This window comes from Hippopotamus amphibius, chromosome 3 (genome assembly GCF_030028045.1).
Source record: "Hippopotamus amphibius kiboko isolate mHipAmp2 chromosome 3, mHipAmp2.hap2, whole genome shotgun sequence".
Classification (NCBI taxonomy): domain Eukaryota; kingdom Metazoa; phylum Chordata; class Mammalia; order Artiodactyla; family Hippopotamidae; genus Hippopotamus; species Hippopotamus amphibius.
Window position 1 is genome coordinate 114,986,274 of NC_080188.1, and position 18,229 is coordinate 115,004,502.

General features: G+C 41.5%; 1 protein-coding gene across 1 annotated transcript in view; it reads right to left on the reverse strand.

Moving 5' to 3' along the window:
* Positions 1-13,654, reverse strand: part of LOC130848040 (cobalamin binding intrinsic factor-like) — an 83,945-nt gene extending 70,291 nt beyond the window's left edge. Inside the window, exons 1-5 of the mRNA XM_057725844.1 lie at positions 13,547-13,654; positions 12,679-12,855; positions 11,836-11,949; positions 11,281-11,421; positions 9,515-9,696 (exon numbers count right to left, since the gene is read on the reverse strand). Of these exons, the coding sequence (XP_057581827.1) occupies positions 9,515-9,696; positions 11,281-11,421; positions 11,836-11,949; positions 12,679-12,855; positions 13,547-13,625 (693 nt within the window). The 5' untranslated portion in view covers positions 13,626-13,654. The remainder of the gene's footprint in view (positions 1-9,514; positions 9,697-11,280; positions 11,422-11,835; positions 11,950-12,678; positions 12,856-13,546) is intronic.
* Between the last annotated feature and the right edge of the window lie 4,575 nt (positions 13,655-18,229).

Genomic DNA, 18,229 nt, shown 5'->3' on the forward strand with positions numbered 1-18,229 from the left:
AAGACATTACCAAATAACTAGAACTAATAAATGAATTCAATAAAGTTGCAGGATACAAATTAATACACAGAAATGTCATGTGTCTATATACTATCAACAAACTATCAGAAAGTGCAGTTAAGAAAACAATCTCATTTATAATTGCATCATGAAGGATAAAATAAGGGGGGAAGAAAGATGGAGGCGAAGTAGAAGGACATGGAATGCATCCCCCTCCACAGATGCATCAGGAATACACCAAAAGATGCAATAATTCTCACAGAGAACCAGCTGAACACCAGCAAACAACTTTGGACACCAGAAAGGACTGCAAAGATCACTACATAACTGGGTAGGACAGAGGGAAAAATAAAAGGAGAAAGAGGAGGAGAAGAAAGGAAAGGGGTGGGTCCCACACCTTAGGGTGGGGGTATCTGAAACAGAGGGGAGATTGCCAAATTCGGGGAAAAATCCCTTATCTGACGGGGAAACGCCTTCTCCAATGGGGAATTTCCTTGGGTCAGATGGGAGGCATTTAGGATTGTTCAAAGAGGGTGAAGCGGCTGAGCTGTGGCGGATGGGAAAGAGTGAGAAACACATGGAGGGTCTGCACCACGGCTCAGTGTGTCCAGACTGAGATGTCAACTCACAGCTGAACAGAGGGTCTGGGAGTGGGAGTGTGGGAAGTGAAGAACTGGTTCAGGGTGAGAAACATTGTTGGCAGTGGGGAGACAGACTGAGAGTACAGGAAGGAAGAAACCCACAGTGGAGAATGCCCACCTTGGAAAGCTGGGCAGCCATGGCAGTGGCTCGATACTGCTGACTCACAAGCAGGGGGGAGGAGCTGCAGGTGTAGCCTCTCTCTTGGTGCCTGTGATGGACAAAGGAAGGACCCCTGTGGGCATGGCTAATGCACTTAGGGATAACAAAGGCCTCCAGGCAGGGCTGGCCTAGAGTGCCTGCAGCAGAGAGCCAAAAGCCCACAGTGTGGCCCAGCTCTGGAGACATTCTGTTTACAACTGAGCTGCCGGTGTCCCTCTGCAACAGGCACTGCTTCGGCTGACTGAGCCACCGTGACCCAGGCAGGGCGCCCCAGCGGAGTCATAGCAGGGGGGATGAGCCATGGTTGGAGTCACTCTCTAGGCCTGAGCCACCCCACCCACCATGACCCAGGCAGGGTGCCACTGCTCACTCACTCCCAGGGGACGGAGGCACTATTGTACCCTCTCTCTCCCCACACACCAGCGCTTACAAACAAACAATAAAAGAAGCTCTGCTGGTCACAGAGTAATACAGAAAACCCAAGGCAGGTAGAAGGACACTTACAGCCAAGACCCCAAGGAAACAGAAATATTAGTATTAATTCTATTGATCTGGTTCATTCTGGGGTCAGTTCTAGCTGTTGTTTTTTTATTTTATTTTATTATTTTATTTTATTTTATTTTATTTATTATGATCTTAGTCCTAAGGGATCTATAAGTTTTATACCATATTTTTCTATTCAATTTTTTATTCTATTTTTATTTTTAGCCTTTTCATATATTTCTATTTCTAGCTAAATTTTTGTAGCGCTGACTGTATTTCTCCTACCTTCTTTTCATCTCTATCTTTTATACATTTCTATTTATTTCTTTTTCTTTTCATATTTCCAGTCACACTATGCTCTTTTGTTGCCCTGTCTTCTATCCTTTTTTAGTTTATCTTAATATACTTATAAGCAATATTATCGATCGGCTCTGTTTGCTTGCTTTATTCTCCAGATGACACACTGCTTTGGTTTAATTATTAGGTTTTTGTCTTTCTCTTAGTTCTAAGTATAATTGTCTGATTTCATTCTGAGAATCTTCAGGCTGTCTGGTGGTACTCTTGCTCTCTATTATATTTGATCCTAGCTTTCAAAATCTCCCTGGATTTGTGTTTGTGGGTTTTGTTTTCTTTTGGTTTGGTTTGGTTTTGAATTTCTGTTGGTCTCTTTGATTGTCTGAAGGCATACTGGAGTTCTTCTGTCAGGTCTTTCTAGTGCCCTATGTTCTATCGGATTCAGTATTTGGGTGTCTTATACATGTATGTGCTTCTTTGACTTAGTATTTGTTTGACTCAGCATTCTGCCATTAGTCTGGGGCTTGAACAGTCTTCTTTAAACCCCTTTATTGCTGGGAAAAACAACTTCTAAAGTCTGGACTACTCCATCAGAAGTCAAGTAGGAGGCTCTGGAGAGGGAGAACTGAATCCAGGACGCTAGACTACTAGGGAATCCTCAGACACTGGAAAGATTAACTGCAGAGAACTCTCACAGAACCTTGTATCAGAGTCTAATACTTGGCTTCATCTGGCTGTCTGCAACTGCCAGTGCTGGACACCTGACCAAACTACAAACCAGACAGGAACACAAAACCACCCATAAGCACACAGACTACCTAAAGCCATATTAACCTCACACATACCCTAAAACACACCACCTGACATGGCCCTGCTCATCAGAGAGGAAAGACACAGAGCCACACATCAGAAAGCAGACACCAGAACCCCCACCAGGAAGCCTACTCAAGACACTGGACAAACCACACCACAGGGGGCAGAGTGCAGAAACAAGAGGAATTACTACTAGGCAGCATAGGCAAAGGAGACAGAAGATCTTATAAATTAGACAAAATGAGAAAACAACGGAACACCATGCAGGCAAAGGAGCTGGAAAAAAACCCACAAGACCAAACAAATGAAGAGGAAATAGGAAAATTGCCTGAAAAAGTATTCAGAGAAATGACAGTAAAGATGATCCAAAATTTTGATAACAAAATACAGAAAATACAAGAAATAATTAATAAGGACTCAGAAGAACTAAAGAGCAAACAAACAGTAATGGACAACAAAATAACCAAAATTAAAAATACTCTAGATGGTATAAAAAACCAAATAACTGAGGCAGAAGAACGAATAAGTGAGTTGGAAAATAGAATGAGGGAAATAACTGCCACAGAGCAGGAAAGAGAAAAAAGAATAAAAAGAATGGAAGACAGTCTCAGAGGCCTTGGTGACAACATTAAGTGCATCAATGTTCAAATCATAGGCATACCAGAAGAAGAAGAAAAAAAAAAAGAAAGGGTATGAGAAAACATTTGAAGAGGTTATAGTGGAAAACTTCCCCAACATGGGAAAGGAAATAATTAATCAAGCCCAAGAAGCACAGAGAGTCCCATACAGAATAAACCCAAGGAGAAATACACCAAGGAACATAATAATCAAACTAACGAAAATTAAACACAAGAAAAAATATTAAAAGCAACAAGAGAAAAGCAACAAATAACATGTAAGGGAAAACCCATAAGGATAACAGCTGATCTTTCTGCAGGAACTCTGCAGGTCAGAAGAGAATGACAGGATATACGAAAGTGCTGAAAGAGAAAAACCTACAGCCAAGAATATGCTACCCAGTAAGAATCTCATTCAGATTTGATGGAGAAATCAAAAGCTTTACAGACAAGCAAAGGTAAAAGAACTCAGCACCACCAAAGCAGCCTTCCAGCAATTGCTAAAGGAACTTTTCTAAGTAGGAAACACAAGAGAAGGAGAAGACCTACAAAAAGAAACCCAAAACAATTAAGAACATGCTAATTGGAACACACATGTCAACAATCACTTTAAATGTAAATGGATTAAATGCTCCAACCAAAAGACACAGACTGGCTGAATGGATACAAAGACAAGACCCTTCTATATGCTGCCTACAAGAAACCCATTTCAGACCAAGGGATACATATAGACTGACAGTAAAGGGATGGAAAAAGATATTCCATGCAAATGGAAGTCAAAAGAAAGCTGGAGTAGCAATACTCATCAGACAAATTAGACTTTAAAGTAAAGACTATTACAAGAGACAAGGAAGGACACTACATAATGATTAAGGGAGAAACCCAAGAAGAACATATCACAATTGTAAATATCTATGCACCCAACATAAGAGCCCCTCAATACATAAGGCAAATGCTAACAGCCATAAATGGGGAAATCAGCAGTAACACAATAATAGTCGGAGACTTGAACACCCCACTTACATCAATGGACAGATCATCCAAACAGAAAATAACTAAGGACACACAAGCTTTAAATGACACATTAGACCATCTCAACTTAATTGATATTTATAGGACATTCCATCCAAAAACGACAGTATACACTTTCTTCTTAAGTGCACACGGAACATTTTCCAGGATAGATCACATCTTGGGTCACATATCAAGCCTCGGTAAAATCAAGAAAACTGAAATCATATCAAGCATCTTCTCTGATCACAACGTCATGACACTGGATATCAATTACAGGAAAAAACTGCAAAAAATACAAACACATGGAGACTAAACAATACGCTATTAAACAACCAAGAAAACATTAGAGAAATAAAAACATATCTAGAAACAAATGACAATAAAAACACAATGCAGCAAAAGTAGTTCTAAGAGGGAAGTTTATAACAATACAGTCCTACCTCAAGAAACAAGAAAATTTCGAATAAACAACCTAAACTTACACTTGAAACAATTAGAGAAAGAAGAACAAAGAAACCCCAAAGTGAGCAGAAGGAAAGAAATCATAAAGATCAGAGCAGAAATAAATGAAAAAGAAAGGAAGGAAACAATAGCAAAGATGAATGAAATTAAAAGCTGGTTCTTTGAGAAGATAAACAAAATTGATAAACCATTATCCAGACTCATCAGGAAAAAAAGGGATAAGATGCAAATCAACAGAATTAGAAATGAAAAAAGAGAAGTAACAACTGACACTGCAGAAATACAAAAGATCATGAGAGACTACTACAAGCAACTGTATGCCAATAAATTGGATAACCTGAGAGAAATGGATAAATTCTTAGAAAAATACAATCTTCCAAGACTGAAACAGAAAGAAATAGAAACCATGAACAGATCAATCACAAGAACGGAAATTGAGGCAGTGATTAAAAATCTCCCAACACACAAAAGCCCAGGGCCAGATGGATTCACAGGCAAATTCTAGCAAACATTTCAAGAAGAGTTAACACCTATCCTTCTCAAACTCTTCCAAAATATTGCAGAAGGAGGAACACTCCCAAACTCATTCTACGAGGCCACCATCACTCTTATACCAAAACCAGGCAAAGATGTCACAAAAAAAGAACATTACAGACCAATATCACTGATGAATATAGATGCAAAAATCCTCAACAAAATACTAGCTAACAGAATCCAACAGCACATTAAAAAAATCATACACCATGATCATGTGGAGTTTATTCCTGGGATGCAAGGATTCTTCAATATATGCCAGTCAATCAATGTGATACATCATATCAACAACTTGAAGGATAAAAACCATATGATAATCTCAAGAGATGCGGAAGAAGCTTTTGACAAAATTCAACATCCATTTATGATAAAACTCTCCAGAAAATGGGCATAGTAGGAAATTACCTCAACATAATAAAAGCCATATATGAGAAACCAAAAACCAACATCATTCTAAATGGTCAAAAACTGAAAGCATTCCCTCTAAGAACAGGAACAAGACAAGGGTGCCCACTCTCACCATTATTATTCAACATAGTTTTGGAAGTTTTAGCCACAGCAATCAGAGAAGAAAAAGAAATAAAAGCAATGCAAATTGGAAAAGAAGAAGTAAAACTGTCACTCTTTGCAGATGACATGATATTATACATAGAAAACCCTAAAGACTCTACTAGAAAACTGCTAGCACTAATTGATGAATTCAGTAAAGCAGCAGGATACAAAAGTAATGCATTGTATAAGAATCTCTTGCATTCCTATACACTAACAATGAAAAAGCAGAAATAGAAATTAAGGAAACTCTCCCATTCACCATTGCAACAAAAAGAATGAAATACCTAGGAATAAACCTGCCTAAGGAGGCAAAAGACCTGTGTGCAGAAAACTATAAGACACTGATGAAAGAAATTAAAGACGATGCGAACAGATGGAGAGATATACCATGTTCTTCGATTGGAAGACTCAACATTGTGAAAATGACTGTACTACCCAAAGCAATTTACAGATTCAACACAATCCATATCAAATTACCAACAGCATTTTTCACAGAACTAGAACAAGAAATCTTACGATTGTATGGAAACAAGAAAGATCCCAAATAGCCCAAGCAATCTTGGGAAGGAAAGATGAAGTTGGTAGAATTAGGCTTCCTGACTTCAAACTATACTACAAGGCCACAGTGATCCAGACAGTATGGTACTGGCACAAAAATAGAAAGGAAGATCAATGGAGCAAAATAGTTAACCAGAGGTAAGCCCAAGCACATATGGGCAGCTTATCTTTGACAAAGGAGGCAAAAATATACATTGGAAAAAAGACAGCCTCTTCAATAAGTGGTGCTGGGAAAACTGGACAGCCACATGTAAAAAAAATGAAATTAGAACACTTCCTAACACCATACACAAAAATAAACTCCAAATGGATTAAAGACCTAAATGTAAAGTCAGACACTATAAAACTTCTAGAGGAAAACATAGGCAGAACACTCTATGACATACATCAAAGCAACATCCTTTTTGACCCACTGCCTAGAATAATGGAAATAAAATCAAGAATAAACAAATGGGACCTCATGAAACTTAAAAGCTTTTGCACAGCGAAGGAAACCATAAGCAAGACAAGAAGACAACCCTCAGAATGGGAGAAAATACTTGCCAATGAAGCAACGGACAAAGAATTAATCTCTAAAATATGCAAGCAGCTCATGCAGCTTAATACCAAAAAAGCAAATAACCCAATCCACAAATGGGCAGAAGACCTAAATAGACATTTCTCCAAAGAAGACATACAGGTGGCCAACAAACACAGGAAAAGATGCTCCACATCACTAATCATCAGAGAAATGCAAGTCAAAGCCACAATGAGGTATCACCTCACACCAGTCAAAATGGCCATCATCACAAAATCTAGAAACAATAAGTGTTGGAGAAGGTGTGGAGAAAAGGGAACTCTCTTGCACTGTTGGTGGGAATGTAAGTTGGTACAGCCACTATGGAAAACAGTTTGGAGGCTCCTTGAAAAACTGAAAACAGAACTACCATATGATCCAGTAATCCCACTCCTGGGCATATACCCAGAGAAAACCATCATCCAAAAAGAAACATGTACGAAAATGTTCATGGCAACACTATTTACAATAGCCAGGACATGGAAGCAACCTAAATGCCCATCAACAGATGAATGGATAAAGAAGATGTGGCACATATATACAATGGAATATTACTCATCTATAAAAAGGAATGAAATGGAGCTATATGTAATGAGGTGGATAGACCTGGAGTCTGTCATGCAGAGTGAAGTTAGCCAGAAAGAGAAAAACAAATATTGTATGCTAACTCATTTATACAGAATCTAAAAAAAAAAAAAAAAAAAAAGATACTGATGAACCCAGTGACAAGAGAAGAATAAGGATGCAGATGCAGAGAATGGACTGGAGGACACGAGATTGGGGGGGGAGGGGGTGAAGGGGAAGCTGGGATGAAGTGAGAGAGTAGTATAGACATATATATGGTACCAATTGTAAAATAGATAGCTAGTGGGAAGTTGCTGTATAACAAAGGGAGATCAACTCGATGATGGGTGATGCCTTAGAGGGCCGGGATGGGGATGGTGTGGGGGAGTCGCGGGAAGGAGGGGATATGTGGGTGTGTGTACAGCTGATTCACTTTGGTGTACCTCATAAGCTGGTACAAGAGTGTAAAGCAATTATATTCCAATAAAGAACTTAAAAAAATAAAAAAAACAAAAAAAATAAATTTATTTATTTTATTGGCTGTGTTGGGTCTTTTTTGCTGTGGCGGGCTTTCTTTTCAGTTGTGGTGAGTGGGGGCTACTCTTTATTGTGGTGCATGGGCTCCTCATTGTCTTGGCTTCTCTTGTTGCAGAGCAGAGGCTCTAGGCGCGTGGGCTTCAGTAGTTGCAGCACATGGGCTCAGTAGTTGTGGCTCATGGGCTTAGTTGCTCCCTGGCATGTGGGATCTTCCTGGAGAAGGGATCGAACCCATGTCCCTTGCATTGGCAGGCTTATTCTCAACCACTGCGCCCCCTAGGAAGCCCTATCTTGCTAATTTTTAATGTGTAGAATATCAGACCAGTTTCCATCCCCCTGCACTAATCCAGAGCTAAATTAGATTTGGGACTGGCACTGTAACTCCGTGATTCTGCTTCTTTAGTTTTGACTGATGTATAGTTGATTTACAATATTATTTTGGTTTCAGTCATACAGAAGAGTGATTCAGCATTTCTGCAGATTAGACTCCATTATAGATTATCACAAGATGATGGCTACAATTCCCTGTGCTATACAGCATATCCTTGTTACTTATCTCCTTTATACATAGCAATTTGTATCTGTTAGTCGCATACTCTTAATTTGTCCCTCCTCCTTTCCCTCTCCCCTTTGGTAACTGCATTTGTTTCTATATCTGTAAGTCTGTTTCTGTTTTGCATGTACATTCAATTGTATTATTTTTTAGATGCCATATATGGGTCATATCATACAGCATTTGTCTTTCTTTGCCTGATTTTATGCACTGAGCAAAATATTATGATTCTCTGTTTCTTGGGCTTTCCAAGTTGGGAAGGTCGTGATGGGGCTTTTCTGTTAATCCCATAGGGCATTTTGAGACTTTAGAGCATAAATTTCTTAGTTTGGACTACAGGATTTGGCCACAGGTGACCCTGTAATTTTTGATTCTAGTTGGTTCTCTCTCCCTGTTCTTATCGGTGTGTTTTCCATGGGAAGATGCTGCCCTAATCAATGGAAGGGGAGGGGTGTGTGTGTGTGTGTGTGTGTGTGTGTGTGTGTGTGGTTGTATTTGTGGCTATATCGAGCAGCATCTTATAGAATCCAAGCCTGAGTCTCTATACTAGGGAAGCATAGGACTGAGTATAGACTTATAGGCTTGATGACCAGGCACATCTGGCGCTGCTGTATATTAGGGATCTTTGTGAGGCTGAATTGAGACTGAGCAAGTAAAAGAGCTTGACGAAGATTAGAAGTCCAGGCAGCTTTGGGTTATTTTCATTAATCATTTTGAATACAATCCTGCCTCTTTTTTTGGATCACGATAAAGGGCTGATGAAAAACACTTGATTGCAAGATGGAATCAGAAGATTCACTACTTTTGAGGACCTCCTTGAATATCCTTATTTTCTTATACACCAAACTTTCAATTGTCTATAATTATTATGAACAAACTGATTGTTATTCCTAATAAACCAATACACATCTTGGATTTCTTCCTTTCTTTTTTTCCCATGGAAAGAAAACAAGTTCATGCACATTTGACTTTATACTTTACCTGTGAGGTAGGGAGGAATAAACCCTTACCTGCATTTCCCCAGTAGAGACACTGAGGCACAGGTGCCATAAGGAACCTACCTCGAGTCACAGCAGCGGGTCCTCCCCAGGGACACTACCAGAAGTCTGGTCTCTCGGTCCTACAATCCAGGCTTAGGGGCATGGACCCAGCGAAAGGCATCCGTGACGCGTTTACCTGCATGGCAAGGCCAGTGCTGTAGATGTCTCCGATGATGCCATCGTCTTGGATCCTCGTGCTGATATTCTCCACAATATTCTTCAGCACCTGACTGAACAGGGCTCTGTAACCTTCCTCTGAACCTATGGGGATCTTGTTGTACATACAGGTCAGAGCCAAGGTCGCCATTGCTCCTGTGTCTGTGAATCACAGCAGAGGATAAGACCACCACCACCACCACCACCATATGAACAACTAACATTTCCTGTGTGCTTACTGCGGTCCAGGTTCTTCATCTCCTTTACCCTCCAGGACAATCTGTGAAATAGGAACTATAATTGTCTCCACGTAAGGGATGAGGAAATGGAGGCTCAGAGAGGTTAGGAAAATGCCCAAAGCTGCACAGCTAGTAAGTAGCAGCACGAGGACCTGGATGCAGATCTGTGTGACTCCACAGCTCATGCTCTGAATGAAAGTCAACTAGCTGCAATTTCAATCCCACGTCCCAGTGTTTATCTTTCAAAATGTCAGCAGTTCACGAAGGCCCAGCCATCACCACCTCCTCAATGAAAGTTTCCCTGTCATCCCACACAACAGGTGTAGTCTCTTTTCTGGATTCCTTTCGCATTTTCTGTTTGTACCTGTTTTGCAATCTTGGCACTCTCTGCTGTTACTGTGCCCTGTGAATTCTTGGATGGGGAGGCAGCATGGGGATTTCCATCCTCCGTACTGACCCAGCACAGGGGCTTTTTTACCTTACTTCATTCTTATTATGTGTGAACTAAATGGGCAACCTCTGGCATGATGAGACCAGAACAAATCAAAGACTTGCCAGATGGCATTTTTTTTGGTTAATTTTTTCCTCCCCACCCTAATCTCCACCCAAAAGTTGCATCACCTCATTAAGGATGACAGTGTTGGCAAAGAAGTCCCAACTTCCTGAACTGGCAGAGATGCCCCAGCAGTGCATGAGGTCCCAGATGGGAAACAGAGGCCAGTCTGTGTTTGACCCATGGGGCGGGTACTTTAGTAAATATCTACCTGCATGTTGTTCTGATGGAGGCTGAAATGAGAGAGGTTGCTGACGTGGCATGTATAAGGGGTGAAAACCTGAGATGATGCTGTTGCTTAGAGAGTGGCAGAGGAGAAGAGGTGACCACAAATGAGGGATTTAACAGGGGCCCCCACAGAGGGCATCATACAGAGGAGGGATTCTTATGTGCAGAAGAAGGAGATGGTGTGGTAGGGGACAGAGCTTCCATTCATGAGCAGCCATGTGCTTGCCGGATCCAGGAGTAATTCCAGTGCATCCTTGAAGGGGGGCATCATGGATTTAGGGTTCAGAGAGTTTAATAGAAAGAGAATATCTGGATGTTGTAAGGAGAAGCATGGAGAAGAACAGAGCGTGGATGCGTCAGCAGCGATTCAAGAGGAGGTGTAGGCTGGGGCTGAGTCCAGACGCTGATTTAATAATTAAATCATTTGTCTGGGAACAGCTCCTGACTTGGATGACATAGTTATTGTTCCCAATGGAGACTCTGCAACTGCCAGACGTGTCAAGTGTTGTCCTGGTTTCTGTGTTTTCTGTTCTCTCTTTCATCGATACCTTAATTCACAGGTCCAACCAATATTTGCCAGGGATCTCTCATCTACTGACATTTCCATGGTCCTCAGCTCCTCCTCCATGGAAAGCTCCCCTCTCCCACTTTCCCTTCCAGCACTACCCTTCAGTGCCCTTGATGTCCCCAGCTCAGGGCAGCGGGTGAAAGCGGTGACCTACTCACCCATGTTGAAGGGAGAGGAATTGGCCAGCAGGGTCTTGGCAAAGCGAGCTGCTATGGGTAAGGTCGTCTCTGGGTTGTTCTGGCACAGCGCCAAGATCGCCACACTGGGCCCATAGAAGGATGAAGCATGGGCATCGAGGCCTTGGAAGGGGATAGATGGACTTCATAAGACTAATGTTCACCATCAGGTAGACATTTCTGAAAAAGGAAAAACTAAAGCTTTTAAGTAGACATTGCTAGAAAACATGTCTGAAAAGAAAGGTACCATATCGGCAAGAGATAACTTCCACATGTCTCAGAAGAAGAATGTCATCTGGCATGAGAACAGAATAAAAGGGATGCTGCTGTCTTCAATGATGGCCTAGAACTGTGCCCTTGGCATAGTGGTCTTTTCTAGTTCATTGGACTGGAAGTGGAGATCTCATTTGTGGGATTATCAGAGGTACTTTGTGTCTCTTCCCTAAACTTCCACTCTCCCGTCCTTTTGCCTGAGATTTAAAATTCTCAGGAAGGATCATTTGCCTCCCTTCCCCCTCCCTTCTGATGAGGTCTTACTGGAAGGTGCCCAGTTCTCCATTTGTGTCTGTAGACTGGATACTTTGTTGCCAGGGTCTCGGCAGGAGGAAGTGAGGGCCATGGTGGTGAGGGCGAGCTGACCAATGGTCAGGTCTGTAGAAGAGAGAGCAGCATAGGTAAACACAAGCGTTCTCAGGGGAGAGAGCCCCGGGGGGCCAGGCTGAGCTCTCCACTTCTTTCCAGATGCTTTTGATGTTTTAATAATGTGATGAGGTAGCTTTCTGGTCTTTCTTAAGGAAAGAAGGATAGAAAAACACGGAAGGAATATTTCATCTAGTGGCCTCTATGTGACTTGACAACCCCATCGGGAATTCTTGGAATCTGTTTAGAAAAGCAGCAAGAATACCCATACAAATTCATACATAAAAAATGTTTAGTTACAAGATAATGTTAACTTTACTCAAGTTTATCTAATGTGAACTTCAAGGCAACTCCTGTGAGGTAGGCAGAACAGAGATTTTATTATTGTTGTTGTTGCTGTTATTATTGCTGTTAGTTATTGTTATGAGAATTATGTGCATTTTGCAAGTGACCAACGTGAGGTTGTTGGGGATCTGTGACTGGTTCAAGGTCACAGAGTTAATAAGTGGCAGAGCCAGACCTGGAAGCCGGCTCTTTTTCCATTTAATCTAGAGCTCTTGCTGCTTTACTGCCCTCCTGTGTGACTGCCCTGACTTCACACATACGTCCTCCCAGGTATGCAGGGAAAGGGGTCTAGGTGATCCAGGTGCTGTCACAGGTAGCACTGGGGTGGGGGGACAGGGAGGTGGGGGTCTGGGGGTGGAGACTCAGGGAGCAGGCAGAGGGGTTCTGGCTTCTCACCGGCTGTGTCACTGGCCATGAGCTTGTAAGTCAGGAGCTTCTGGGCCTCCAAACTGTAGGCTCCGGCCAGGTTCATGGCAAGCAGGACACTGGGGTTTGGGAAGGTGGTGTTGTCCACGGAGCTCTCCATGAGCACTTGGATGTCATTAACCAAGGGCTGCTCTGCCGAGGGAACAGCTGCAAGGGGGCGATGCCATTTACTAAACCCCCCATCCTCACTCCCTCTTCCCAGAAACATATTTTCTGCATCTCTTAGGAGGAGACAGATTTAGCCTTGGTATGGTCATGGATGCCTCCTTTAGGGGTGATTATTCAAGAGAAGTGGAGAAAGCTTTGAGATTTTCTTTTGAGGCCAATTAGTCCCTACATCTTCCCAAATAACCCTTACCTTTAAGAAAGTGATTTTTCACTTAGTGGTATCAAGCACTATGGCTCACTGACATTTCATGCCATTTCTAGCATCTTCCTAGAAATTACTGATTGCCTTGCATCCATTTTTTTCTCACTCTTACATGGAAAATATGAAAGATTTGGAATATGACCTATCCTCAGCAGGTACAAAACACTCTCACTAGTAGTGGTACCTGGTTAGACAGCCACTGAGGGTCTCTGTGGAACCATCATTCCTGCAACGGTATTTCAGTCTCTCTTAATGTAAAACGCATAGACTTGCCTCTCAAAGAACTTTTGCTATTAAGTCAGGAAAGGTGAACCACACACACTCATGTCCTGATTCACGCGTTTTGGAACTCCTATAGCGATCGCTATTTTCAGGCACTTTCTCATCAACAGGCGTCAGTGCCTGAGGTTTCTGCCTATCCCCAGAGTAACTGCTCCCCGACCTCCTTGGAAAAAATGCTCTACTCACAGCATGAGCTTTGGGTCTGAGTGCTGGTCTCAGTCATTGCCCAGAGAAGGGACAGGAGTTGGACGGCAACCCCGGCCATCCCACTCTCTCCTGGCCTGGACGCGTCTCCCGTTCACAAGTCCCTGTGTTTGCAAGGAGAGTATTCCTCTGCTTTCTCTTATATATGTTTTCTTTGTAAAAGTCTGCCCTCCTCCCCTGTCCTCCAGCCACTCCTAACTACTTATGATGACATCTCTCTCCCTGAGAGAACTAATTTCCATTTGCTTATCTAAGTTTACCTACTCTAGAACCTCCAAGGTGTCTGAACGTCACATCTAGGCAGCACAGTCATAAGAGTTGCTCTGGGCTTAGAATGTGGTGAAGGCAATGATGACCAAGTGTCCTTTCCTAAAATCCTGGGAGGCTGGCTAATGTGTGCGTATAAAGGAAACTTTCTCCCAAGCCTTTTCACATCCAGAGAACCTCTTGACTGCTTACTGGCAATCATTTCATTGAGGTTTGGGCGATTCCTAAGGCATCACCTAGCTTACAGTCTATGGCACTTGCTTTACAATAAGCCCGTCTACACTCTCAGTGAGCATCGGCCAGGTGAGGTCTGGCTTTATACAATGAATGAAGTTGACATGACCTGGGCTCCAGCCTAAGCTATTTGAAGTTGTTTGATATTGGGGAAGCAATGGACCAGAAATCGTTTTGTATGATTTCTCTTTCCTTATCTGGGGATGAAAGCAATTTCAAACACCCAGGGCTTTCAGATTTTATCTTTAAAGTAAGTAATTGGAAAACATGGGATCAATGCACTATATTGTCATGTGTATATATTAAAAAATTTTTTTTTATTTTTAGAATTGTAACCGTGTAATAAAGCAAGGTGTACTCCCATTTCACAGAGAACTGGAAATAATGAGATTGTGAAGGAGTGGGCTACTTCTTTTTCTAACTACCGTATTTTAAGTAGCTCCTTTCAGGCGGCCATTTCCCAGTGACTCCCAGCTTCGATTAACACAACGTTGAAAATCAACTATACTCCAATAAAAATTAAAAAGAAAAAAACATATGATGAAAAAGCAAAAAAAAAAAAAAAAATTAAATTCCTTTTAACGACCTCTAGGCCCGGTAAGATCTGGCGTCTGGTTTCCTTCTGGACCTCACCTCCACCCACTCTCTCCCCTGCTCCTCTGCTCCAGCAGCACTTCTTGTTCCTTGAATGCATCAGCCACCTTTGCCCTTGCTGCCCCTCTACCCTGGGCATCCTTGCTCCAAATATTCTCACGGTGACTCCCTCACTTCTTTCATGTCTCTGCTCAGCTTTTAGGGACGCCTTCCCAGACCACTGCATATGAGACAACCTCACCCCCCGACAGCCACTGCGCCCCTTACCTGCTCTCCTTGCCCTCTGTCACACTGCATGTAGTTCATTTACTATCTCTCTTCTTTCCCACTAGAATGTCTTCCCCAAAGGGGCAGGGGCTTCATCTATTATATTCACTGCTTTGTCCCAGGTACTTGAGGTACTACCTAACTCACAGTAGGAATCAAAAGAATACTTTTTAAAAGATGTATTTAATTTATGTATTTTTATTGAAGTAAAGTTGATTTACAATGTTGTGTTAGTTTCTGGTGTATAGCAGTGATTCAGTTACACATATATGTAGTCTTTTTCATATTCTTTCCATTATGGTTTGTTACAGGATATTGAATATAGATCCCTGTGCTATACAGTAGGACCTTGTTGTTTACTTATTTTATATATAGTAGTTTGTATCTTCTAACCCGCAAATCCTAATTTATCCCTCCCCCAATACCTTTCCCTTTTCATAACCAGAGTTTGTTTTCTATGCCTGTGACTCTGTTTCTATTTTATAAATAAGTTCATTTGTATCATATTTAAAATTCCACATATAAGTGATATCATATAGTATTTGTCTTTCTCTGTCTGACTTACTTTACTTAGTATGATAATCTCTAGGTCCGTCCATGTTGCTGCAAATGGCATTATCAAATGAATACTTTTTGAATGAGTGAATTAATGAACAAATATATAGCATGGGTGATAAAGTATTTTTTTTCTTTCCTGGAAAATGTTGGCAGTTTTGTAAGTGAGAACACAGGATATGTATTGGGGTGTGCTAGACAGTGTCTAACATCTCCCCATGTTCCCACCTCCTGGTGTTCATGACCTTATGTAATCTATCCCCTTCTCTAGTGTGTGGGCTGGTCTCGCTTCTAGTAAATATAATACAGCAAAAGTGATGGGATGAGGTTGCAGAAGACTGACTCTGTCTTGCTTGCAGTCTCTCTGCCTGACCCCTGGACACACTCCTACCCTCAGCCCACGTAAGGAACCCGCTTGCTCCTGCTTGGGGGACGAGCTAGCAAGGGAACCTGTTACTTGTTCTAACTGCCCCTTGCCGTAACAGAGGTCCCAATAAAGCCTTGCCTGAATTTCTTTTCTGGTCTCTAATCAATTTCTATTCATTAAGGAGGACAAGAACCCTGGTCGGTAACAAAGGGAATTAAGGTTGTTATTAAACGGACTTTAAGATAGGAAGATTACAGTGGATTATCTTGATGGGCCCAGTGTAATCACAGGGGTCCTTATAAGTGGAAGAGGGAGGCAGGAGAGTTAGAGTCAGAGGAGATGTAATGAAGGAAGCAGAGGTCAGTATGATATGGTTGCTGGCTTTGAAGATGGTGGGGCCATGAGCCTAGAAATGCAAGATTCCTCCAGAAGCTGGAACACGCAAGGAAATGGATTCTCACCTAGAAGCTATAGAAGAACACAGCCCTTTCAACACTTTGATTTTAGCCCAGTGAATCCCAATTCAGACTTCTGACCTCCAGAAGCTGACAATTATAAATCTGTCTTTGTGGTAAGCCAGTACATGTGTGGTAATTTGTTACAGAAGCAGTAAGAATCTAATACAGGATTAGGAACCAGCATGGTGCTGACCTGGGGTTCCACAGCCTGCTCATAACAGTCCTGAGATGACCCATGCACCCTTGGGGTGCCTGCTCTTTGAACATACGCTTTCTTGTAAATTACCTCCTACAGCCATGGTTGCTTCAAGACTAAGGTTGACACAATTGTTTCCATTAGCAAATAACTTCGGAAACAGGAACCACAGAGGCTACATGTTTCTTCAGCAGTATGTTTTGACAGTCTTTGGGTAACTCTTCACTGGGCTTCTTTCTTTCTTTGTTTTTTCCTGTGCTTAATTTTCTGGTATCAAAGCACCCAGACTTTCACTGGACATCTGAAAGGTTAATTTGTGTTGACTATTGTTTGCAGGCATATGTCTCTCCCCTCAGTCTAGGTTCTGACAAAATCCCAAGCCATAGGAGCTTCTCAGAATGCAAGTGTGGCTGGAGGAGCTGGCTTTCACTTGCCAGTGTTAGTAGAATCCCAAAGGAAAGTAATTCCATTGACCTGTATGTCTATTTCTGAGATTGAAGCCATTTCTATCAGACAACAGTGTTACTACCTAGTGCTTAGAGACCATTGGCTGGGAGAAACGCATCTCTCTGTGTCAGAAATGAAGGTTAGCAGTGCTAGAGGGGAATGTTGGGAAACACAGTGGCATAAAGTAAGGTTTGATATTCAATCCAATCAGAATTAAATGAGAATTGCAAAGAAATGACTTTAATGTTGTGAGGCCATGTTGTTTGATTCCGTGTTGGTATACCAACGAGATTAGTTTCTTATACTATATTTGGTCTAATACAAATTGGGTGCTTTACTGTTATTAACTGAATAGTATTGAAAATGAACTAGATGGGACTTCCCTGGCGGTCCAGTGGTTAAGATCCTGAGCTTCTACTGCATAGGGCATGGCTTCCATCCCTGGTCAGGGAACTAAGATCCCACACGGGGCGTGACACAGCAAAAAAAAAAAAAAGAAAGAAAAAGAAAAAAGAAAGAAAGAAAGAAAGAAAGAAGAAAGAAAGAAAGAAAGAAAGAAAGAAAGAAAAAGAAAAAGACAAGACGCTTCAATCATTGAGAGAGAGAGAGTTAGGGATCCTGAAGGGACCTATTCCAACTTTGTTATATTCAGATTCAGTTTCATTGGTTAATTTCAGGGGCAATCTTTTCTGTTATTTTGACATATTTGTGTTTATATTTTTTGCTTGAGCTTCCTTATTTTTTCCTTGTGGACAACCATATGTACTGGTTTTCCCAGGACAGTCCCAGTTTTTAATCTGTTGTTTTTCTGACTGTAATTATTATTAGTGTTCACTTTCACTCTTTTTTTTTTTTAGAATCTTTTTCTTTTCAATTTTATTGAGATATAATTGACACAGCACTATATAAATTTAAGGTATACAGCATGATGAGTTGACTTACAATGAATCTTATTCTTAGTGGCTTTTAGAGTAAACTTCGTCTTCCAATTTTAAAAAGTTTCACATTAAAGCAAAAAGCATGTTGTATAACCTGACAGGCTCCCTGGACAGCCTCTGAAGCCCTGTTGAGCTTCCAGCCTTTTATAATGCCCTGGATTATGAGTATTTTATTGGTCTTGAAAAATATAAAATCCAAATATCTATGGAAACAGATTAAGTTCTTCACTGTGTGAAATTGTCATTAATTGTTTCTCTTCATTAAGCCCAGCTTTGAAAAACATTTTTCTGCTGGAGTTCCACCCACTTTCATGCTTAACAGGGTTGTGGTTGGATGATAAA